This window comes from Salvia hispanica, chromosome 2, assembly GCF_023119035.1.
Source record: "Salvia hispanica cultivar TCC Black 2014 chromosome 2, UniMelb_Shisp_WGS_1.0, whole genome shotgun sequence".
NCBI lineage: Eukaryota > Viridiplantae > Streptophyta > Magnoliopsida > Lamiales > Lamiaceae > Salvia > Salvia hispanica.
In genome coordinates, this window is record NC_062966.1 from 29,996,262 (window position 1) to 30,006,168 (window position 9,907).

Below are 9,907 nucleotides of genomic sequence, written 5' to 3' on the forward strand. Positions count from 1 at the left end.
TGAGTTTCTTGGACAAGTGAAACAAACAAAAAGAATATGATTTGAATTAAGTATGTAGATTAAGGGGGTGTTCGGTTTGCAAGATTGTATCCAGGATTAAATTTGTAGTGTGTTTGGTTCATGAGATTAAATCCAATAACTCGACATTGTGTAGTGTGGTGGGAATTTAGATGAGAGAGTATGAGGAAAAAAGATGAGAGAATGTAGATGATGATAGAATAGATGAGAACGTGATTTTTTTGTGTTGAAGTGGGGGTATTTATAGATGAAAATGTGAATTTTGGGGAGAAAAAATTGAAAAATAAATTAAAAGTGAGAAGAAAACGGATATTTTTTTTTTGGGAAGTGGGAAAATATTTTTTTTATTTAAAAACATTTTTTTCAATTAATTTCGCATTTAAAAAAAAAAATTTAAATAAGCCAACGGCTATGCCGTTGGCGAATGAGATGTCGCCACGTGTGCTGCTCAGCGGCATGGACATGCTCTTAGCTAAGAGCAGCGCCGTGCCGCTGGCATGGACGGACGAGCATCATCGGCAGACGGACTGCACCGTGCTCAGCGACACGGACGGACGAGCACCGCAGCCTTCACTGCTGCAAATGCTCTTATGCACAATCTCCTTTATTGAAAATTGTATCTTCCACATCGATCAGAGGATTCGAATCCTATTCAAATATGGTGTCCCTATCTTTAATCTCTCTCTCTTTCACTGGGTTCACTTTACACCCAAAATATAAAGTAAAATTTCATTTTGGTTTGGTTTGGAGCTTTATGGGCTTTTAGTGATACATTACTAAATACTCCTTATTATTCTTTTTTTTTTTGAAAGAGATAAAAAGGAAATTATAAATATAAATGATACTTTTGTGTCCTATTTCTTTATTTTGTGGTATCACCTATTAAATGTCTCATTTTTTTATTTTTAAAAATAAATGACCTTTGTTGAGATTATATGACAAAAAAAATGAGTCATTCTCATGGACGAAGCATATGGTATTACTACAGTGTGTGTTACTTAAAGATCAAACTCGGGTCAAACTTAGGTATTACATCAGGTCCGGTAATTTGGGCCAAGCTGAACAATCGTTGTCGTTTGGGCTTAAAGTGAGTGGGCTGGGTGGACTACACTTAAGTTTGGGCATGTAATGGAAAATGAAATAACGGATTATTAATTTAATATTTTTACACTTGGTTCAAGATAAAGTTAGTCCTTGCTCGCCGGCCAATGAAAAATATCTAATTTAGATAAAAAAAATATTTGTATATTGCATCTTTGTGTAATTATTATATCTACTAATATGGTACAAATTCACGATATGATATGGGTGGCAAATCACACGGAGTTGTTATTGGATTAATATAATAAGATCCAATCTAATAAGTCTTGCGTCATGTTAAAGAATTCTCAATAGAAATACAAACATGGCCTGCTACCTCTAAACTTGAACACAATTCACACACGACACAGATTTGTTAACGACATGATATAATATGAGATGACATTGCACGATAACGACCCGAACCTGATTTACACAATTAAAATATGATATTACACAATAAAAATCCGATATTACATGTTTAAACATGATTTTTAAATATGATTAACATGAATAAAACTTGATTTACACAAACCTAGAGAATAAAATTAGAGTACGTATTATTTTTTAAAGTGAATATTAATAATTTAATTATTAAAGAATTATTATTAGTATTATTTTAATTAGTTATCCGAATTCAACCAAACCCGAACCCAATCCAGAATTATCATGTTCCTAATGAGTTAACTAGATTAGACCAAAAATCCAATAGAATTGACCCAAACTCGTTAATTTGTGTGTTTTCGTGCCTTGTAGAAAATTATCAGCCCTCCCTATAAGTAGAAAAAAAAAAACTCCTTTTGTCCGAAGGTAGTTGAGTCACTTCATTTTTGCACGCGTTTTAGAATAGAGAAATTAAATACTAGTTAAAATGACGAGAGAATAAAGTAAGAGTAAAATTAAAGTAGAGAAGACTTAGCTTCTTTTATGTGGTCACAATGTGAATATTGTGTGTGTGTTGTTTTAGTGTGTGTATGTGAAGGCTATGTGTGAGGGTGCACAGTTTGTGACTTGTGTGTTTTATGTTAATTGTATGTATTATATCCGTATGTGCGTTGCAATGTGGATATGTAGTGTGTGTAGGCGTGCATTATATATGTATACACGTGTTCTGTGTGCATGCTATGTGTAAGATTGTGTGTGTGCAATATGTATGTTGTGTATGCGTGTGAGTGTGTGTAGTGTCCGTATTGTTTGTGAGTGTATGTATAGTGTGTTGTGTGCGTTTGTGCAATCTGTATGTGTATGCAGTGAGTGTGTGTAATGGGTGGATGTGTGCTAGCACATGGGTGTGCAGTGTGTTAAAACGTCTAAATATTTTATTTTTTTGGAATATCAAGTTTCTTAGTTTGAATATGTAATTCAAACTGTAAAATTGTGTGAGTTTATATTGTAATTCAAATATTTTTTATGTACTAAACATTATATTTAGAATTGAAAATTCCAATTCTAATTTATATATCCTCAATTCCAAAAGGAGTTTAAGAGTTTTTTTTAATAACTTTTCAAATCAACCGTACGTAACTATTGAAAGTGTGTATCATGCATCTCTAGTAACATAACTGGAAAGTCACTAAACATCTCGATTAACAAAACTATCTTCCCTTAAGTGTATCCCGAAAATATGGATATTTGGATTGATTTGAAACAATCATTGATTAGTGATAAATTACCAAAAGTTAAGGTCCGAAGAGATTGCAAGAACTAATTGATAGAAACAACTCAAAAATATAGCCTAGTTGTGAATCATAATAATCTCCACCACCACCATCTCTTGAAGACTACACTCAAACATCCTTGTCTCCAAAGCTCCATAAGGTATATTGCGCCATATTCTTTGTTAGGCCACCAACTACCTTATATAGCTCACATTCCCATGCCCCCTCACCACAATAAACTCTCATTCACACGAATACCCTACATAGCGTGATCATGCTCATCATTTGTCATGTGCATAGAGTTGTTACAAATTGAAGCATAAAACAATTACTTTAATCAATTGAAATATACGAGAATCAGTCACCAAATTCATCTCCACAAGTACGACACTACCTAGCTAGCGTTACTTCAATTTCTATATACAATTAATAAAAAATAATGCATCAAGCCCAAATGAAGAAAATGTGCCCCAAAAAAAACCTAGATCACCGCACAGCCTGCAGATGCTCATTACTTTCAACTTGCATAACTTATGATCAGTAGATACCAATCCAGTTCAAATTCAAATTTCACATACCAATTCCAATGATTATGTTGCAATATAACATACACAATCACGGAAATTAATAAAGAACACAAAGAGAATTATTACTTGATTGGTTAGGCAATATGACTATGTCTATGGAGTCTGTATATATCAAGTCAAAGTTTACATTATAATTTTCGAATATAAATAAAAATACGAAAATAAAAACAACTTACTCCTACTATTAAATAATAATGCATGTATCCAACCGTTAATCCTAAACCCATAAATATTCTGCTGCTATTGTCATGCAATAACACGGCAAATTATTGTGATACCCTAGTTTAGGTGCTAGGGATTAAATCGTCTAGAACTGGAATGAGAATAACAATATTTTATTTCTAAGAGATTTTACCAATCTCCTTGAGACTTTAATTACAAAATTTAAATAATATCTGAAAGATTATAATACCCTCTTCGTCTATCAATACATGTCATGCTTACTATTAGTTAATTCTAATAGACCCCAAATTCTATTAATTCATTTAACTCATATTTTATTATGAAATCGACATATAAAAATAGGACTTACATTGCTTAAAATCCGAGTCGGGTCAACTTGTGACAATTAATGGCAGACAAAGGGATATAAGATTAAGATCTCCACATATCTTTCCAATATAATCCATATATCTTGATGGAGGCCGCGCGTGATATTCTGTTTCGGTCGAGATGGTTGCGGATCAGGCTCGACTTGGTCGATGCTGGTGATTGGCTCGATCATGGCTGGAGGCATGGGCGGATCCAATGTACTAGCAGGAGGGGCATATATATTTGATCTTTATTTTCATTACTAAACATATGTCACATATCTATTCACTAAATGCCTCTTCTCAAATTCTTTATACTAGTATTATAAGTTTGCCCTCCTCAAGATGATTTCCTTGGCTCCGCCCCTAGCTGGAGAGGTTGAGGCTGGGCTGTGTGAAGTTGTTGGGTCGTGTGGTAAGGAATTGGGCACAAGGAGGCCCGTATACATATGCCTCACTTTTGCACAATAAATAACACTACAACTACTACAAAGTTTATGAGATTATTGTTGTTTGTCATTGTGCATGATGCCCTAGTATGTCTAGGGCGATAAACCTGGCTACCTTAGCTGAGCCAATGAAATAAGGCAACGTCCCTCTCATTTTTCTCTCTCCTCACCTCAATACAAACCAAATGACACTAGCATGCACCCTACCCACACAAAACCCTCACTCCCTCCTTTTAAAAGTCACGAGACCCTCTGTCCCTTTATTGTTCTTTCAATTCTAGAGAAAGAAAGAGAGAGAAAGTAAGGGGATATGTCTGCTGGCAGAAGAAACTGATAGAAAACTTTCAAGCCCACTTTCTTCACCATCACTCCAACTAGCCCTCTCCACATTTCAGTCCCCTAACTCAAAGTCTTACAATTTTCCCAAGCTCTCTATCTACTTCTCTTCCATCTCAATTTCCCCTTTTTTGATAAATATTTATTATAATTGTCTTTCTCTGTCGGTTCCATGTATGTAGACCTCACCCCACTGAAACCCCCTTTTATCTCTGCATCTCATTGATTTTCATTTAACATTACACTTTTCTTGGACCCTCTTTTTTGTTCTAACTCCCTCTTTCATTAATTTTTTTTTCAGGAGATCAGAAGCAAATTCATTAGACCTCAATAATCTACCTGAAGATTATACCAGAGACGGCTTACAGGTCTCCGGCGACAGCTCTTCATCTGCTGGTACATTAACTTCAAGGAATTTGTTACTCAAATTGATTATTTTATGCTTTTCTTGTGTGTAAAAATGAATAAAAATCAATTCTTGGTTAATGTTAAATTGTTTTCTGGGGATTTGAGAAGAAAAAGAAACCCTAGACAATAATGAGACAAAGAGAAAAAGAATGGTGACTTGAATACCCATTGACTAAAAGGGGAAATTAGGGTTGGAATACAAATATGAAAAGAGTGTCACGAAATTTACTTAAATTAGTATATTTACAGGCGGATACAGGAAAAAGAAAAGCGGCGCTGATGAGGAAAAAGATGAAGCTGGGAAAGTCTATGAGTGCAGATTTTGTTCCCTCAAGTTCTGCAAATCTCAAGCCCTTGGGGGACACATGAATCGCCACCGCCAAGGCAAATTTTCATCCATTAATTCCCCTTTCTTTACCACAATTAGTTGCACAAGTCTCAATTTTTTAAAATACTAATAGCTTATTAGGTCATATGTGGTCTAGAACACTCCGCCATTGTTGAAATTAATCATTTTTTGATTTTGAATTAGTTGGTATTTTGTGTTCCAGAGAGGGAGACAGAAACACTGAACAAGGCTCGACAGCTTGTTTTCAGCAACGATGTACCTCCGCCCCACTTAGGTTACGTCTCGAGGTAATAAATTCAGATTCGATCAAGTCCCATGTAGTAGTAATAAAATCACTTTAATTAAATATTGGGATGGATATTTAGTGGAGGGCAGCCAATTCAGCAAGGAGGGTATCATCAAGGAAGCAGTAGCATGGACGATGGTTTCAGATCCATGTATCCACCTTCTAGAATGTTCCCCACTTCTCCTGCGCCGTACGGGTTCCCTTCTCCTCCGCAGCTGATCCCGGTGCCTCCGCCGCCTCACAACGACTACTACGTGGGCCACGTCCTCCCCAACCCGTGCTACGGCGGCCCCCCGACCAACGGGAGCTACTACACCTGCGTCGGCGCCCCCGTTACCCCTCGGGGCCAGCTCGATGGCGGAGGCAACAATCAGGATCACGAGGGGCTCAATTGGGGCCGGAAGTAGATGAAGGATCCATTCTCGGTTTGTTTTGGCTTTCTCTCTCTCTGTGTGTGTTGTTGTTCTGCAAGAGAAAGAGAGAGAGGAAGAGTTCTGGATTTTGGATAACACCCTTTTTTCAGCTCTCATCAATAGTTTAATGGACTGAATGAGAGTTTGTGTGTGTGTTTGGTGCGTGTTTTTTTATGTTTTTTTTTGCATTGCAATTAATTTGTTTGGTGCAGAAGAATGTTGTTATTTGGTGGGGATAGGTATGTAGTAGTTGAAGGTGGACAAGAACTTAGGAAGAAACCATTTTCCAACAACTCAAACAGTTTTGTCCATGGAATAATATGATTTTGAATGTTATTTACACATGAAATAAATATGTTATTTTGATTAAAAAAGGTATGTTAGTTTGCATTTCATCTGTGTATTGGTGACGCCACTTATATCATATGCGTGATCGTCACAAACACGATCCTTCTATACACTTAATTGATGTTTTGGTGTGTCTGATATTTTTTGTTACATTTTCATAATCGTATGTTATGCTTTATTTTTTTAACACAAAAGTGTAGCTATATATGGATTCATGGTATATTGGCCACAATTGGAATTTATTAAGTGCGTTTGGATAGTTAAAGTGGATGCACCATAATATGCCTACTCATTTTTCACTGTGAGAGTAATATACACATTAAGTGGACATGCAAGAAAGATTTTTTTAAGAATAATTTTGAAAATAAGTAGGAGTATATAGCATAAAGAAAACCTATCAGATCAAATTGGCGAAATAGAAACTGATATGGTAAATGCCTTCATTATTCCTATAATTTTATGAAAAATGGAATGAAAATGATACTATTATCTTTTAATTTAAAATAAAAATAATAGTAATGAAAATATTTGTTTCAAAATACCTTATGATTACTTTAATATTGATATCTAGTGTCTAAATTTATCAAGTGATGTGAATTTAGCAAGTGAATTTGCGTATTATGATAGATAAGTAACAATTTGAAGATATAGTCTTATAAGAAGACAATATCGAATACATGTGACATGTATTTAGAAATTAACGGTGAGACATGATAATGTTCATATTGAATGTATTTGATGAACTTTTTGTTTTCTCCTGTGCAGGCTAGCTAAGTGGAATATTTATGAAGAAATCAAGGGCTAGCTATTGGAGGTACCTATAGGCTAAATCGGTCACATCCATCTATTTCATTTTGTTCATATAACAGATGGTATAGTCTTCCACTGGAAATGCACAATAACTTTACATTTTGATGTAAAATACACTAACAATTAATTAATTCTTAGCATTTTATTTTTAGCCGATAACTTATCCACCTCCAAATGAAAATTTAGAAACAGTTTTGCTTTTTTTAAATTACTAGTATAATATAACTCGGAGGCGACTAATTTAAGCCAATTAATTCGAACACTGTACAGTTTTTGCAATCCAACTACATTTCTAGTTTTTGATCATACAGCATTGAATAACAAATCCAGATTGGTTTCGACATAAAGAAAAAGATCGATTTGTAGAGACCCGTCGAATCAATGGGTCCGCTCTTGTCTTAAAACATGTGGTCCTTGAAGTTATAAAATTCTATGATGAAAAATTCTGTTTTTGATACCCTATACCATTGCCTCTTTTAATCATTAGTTCCATATTAATCGAAATGATAGCTTAATATCTCATTTTTCATTTTCTTGAAGATTTGTTTTGTTTTCTAATCAGACGTAAGTCGCTATGAGTTGAGTTTTGATACAATTTCTTTATATTGTTATACTCATAATTGTTAGAATCAAAAGTAATCAATATAACAAATCGAAAGTAATTAATATATGAATGAGTTAAAGATTGGGATTAGTGTATTATTTACTTTCTTGTAAAAGTAAAATTAAACTCTAATAAAGAGTTTAATACTCAATACAATACAATAGAAATTTTCAATCCAATATGGGTTCATAAACAAACTTAGATTCAATGCTTAATGTCAATTCAGTCCAACATAGTATTGGTACCAATACAATTTAACATGGAATCATAGAAATGTCGATCACATGGACCAATAATTATCTTGTCTCTTACCAAAAAACCCAATGTAAAAGCACTACAAGATTCAACAATAGAGTCTATTAACAAGAAGAGATAGTCAGCAACTCATGCTACGAAAATAGAGACGTAATTGCTTGCGTTGAATTTTTTTGAAATATAACCACAATTTGCGCCTCCTAGTCTCCCACCTTGAAGACAAATTATTTTAATCTTTTGTACGTTTTCAATTGTGTCTCCTAAATTTGTTTGGTACACCAAGAATGAACAGTTTTTGAAGTGTTGATGATATTGTTAGAAACACAAATTAACATCTTGAACTGCATAAAAAATGGTCCTTAGCCGTTTTTTTAAGTGTTCATTTTCCCAAATTACCCAATCACGGATTATGGTGCCATTAAGTGCAGAATTAATGGGTGATCGGAGAGATTAATAGGGCAGATGTGAGAAATTACATGGTTGGGTTTGAGGATGCAGCAAAGCTTGAATGGGGCTCTGGTGCAAGCATATGGCCATGTTTTTAGTTTATTAATCAATGAATGAAGAATAAAATATTATTTTCCTGACGTCTCATTTTCTGATCTCTTTTTATTAAATCTCTATTTCACAATTCTTTCTTCTTTTTCTTCTCTATTTGTATTTAATTTTCTTAGTTGTATTTTATTTGTATCAGATTTGATTGTTCAAAATTTGTGTGTTAGTAGAATATCATAAAACTTTTCAAGAAAATCTGGAAAAGAGTCCATGCAAGTGTCGTCTGATGGGTTATTGGATCAAATCATGAGTGGTCGACCATGCGTGATCAATCATTAGATATGTGCAAGTGGAACCTGCAAAATATGAGCTTCAAATCACATTCAAATTTGTCATCAGTTATTTATGTATGGTTTTTATAATTACTGCACTTTTGATCATCTGCAAAGTAAGATAAATCACGTCATGTACAATACTTCCTTTTTTATTCAGATTTGAATGTGAAGTAGATCTTTCTTAACTTATTCATTTGGATCTTTATCATTTTCAGGGTGAATCTGAAATTCGTAATCGCAAGTGCTTTTATGTTTAGGTTGGAATTACGAATCCAGCAAACGGAACTCGTGGGGTAGAAACTTGTTAGTTAAAAAAGGTAGTCATTTACTCCCACTTGCATTATCCATTAGGGTTTGTTCGGTACATGGAATTGAAATTGAATTGAAATTAAAATTCCATTAAAATTGAATTTGAAGGAATTGAATTATAATTCTATTTCAATTCCGTAAAAATGATGCAATTGATATGAAATTGAATTTGAAGAAATTATATAGTGTGTGTGCATGTGTGTGTTGTGTGTAGTGGGTGAGGTGTCCAATTTTATAACTATTTTAAATTCCAATGATCTACCTTTGATATGGAATCCAAATTATGGAATTGGGAGGAATTGGAATTGTAATCCAATTCTCTAATTCTAAATTTTTTGGGTGCCAATTCTTAGATTCGGGATTGAAGGCTCTAATTCCAATTCCGCATGCAATTCAATAATGTCGAACAGAGCCGTATTATCTTTCCTACGGTCATCCCTATCTTTCTTTATCTAGTGCAAAAGCTCGTGAATATAATTCTTTTAAAAAAATAAAACTACTACACATATGTAGGCATGTCAAATCAGGTACCCGCGGATACCCGATCTGAAAATTTCGGGTACCCGATCCCAAAATTCTCAAAATCTAATACCCGATACCCGATCCGAATATTATTTTGGGTACCCGGATACCCGAC

At 34.3% G+C, this 9,907-nt stretch overlaps 1 protein-coding gene across 2 annotated transcripts; it reads left to right on the forward strand.

Annotated features, from left to right (window-relative positions):
• The first annotated feature begins 4,572 nt into the window (after positions 1 to 4,572).
• Positions 4,573 to 7,343, forward strand: LOC125208344 (zinc finger protein JAGGED-like). 2 transcript variants are annotated; one of them, XM_048107933.1, is made up of 6 exons: positions 4,573 to 4,832; positions 4,960 to 5,054; positions 5,316 to 5,450; positions 5,618 to 5,702; positions 5,781 to 6,126; positions 7,228 to 7,343. In XM_048107933.1, coding segments are annotated over exons 1-5 (645 nt in total). In that variant the 5' UTR covers positions 4,573 to 4,830; the 3' UTR covers positions 6,109 to 6,126; positions 7,228 to 7,343. The 2 variants fall into 2 exon arrangements, with proteins under 2 accessions (XP_047963890.1, XP_047963889.1); XM_048107932.1 differs by lacking the exon at positions 7,228 to 7,343 and having other exon boundaries at positions 4,574 to 4,832; positions 5,781 to 6,482.
• Positions 7,344 to 9,907: the final 2,564 nt, after the last annotated feature.

Excerpts from the sequence above, each read along its gene's own strand:
- LOC125208344 (XM_048107933.1), top strand. Across the intron at positions 5,055-5,315 it reads CGACAGCTCTTCATCTGCTG|GCGGATACAGGAAAAAGAAA; the intron begins GTACATTAACTT and ends GTATATTTACAG. Across the intron at positions 5,703-5,780 it reads CACTTAGGTTACGTCTCGAG|TGGAGGGCAGCCAATTCAGC; the intron begins GTAATAAATTCA and ends ATGGATATTTAG.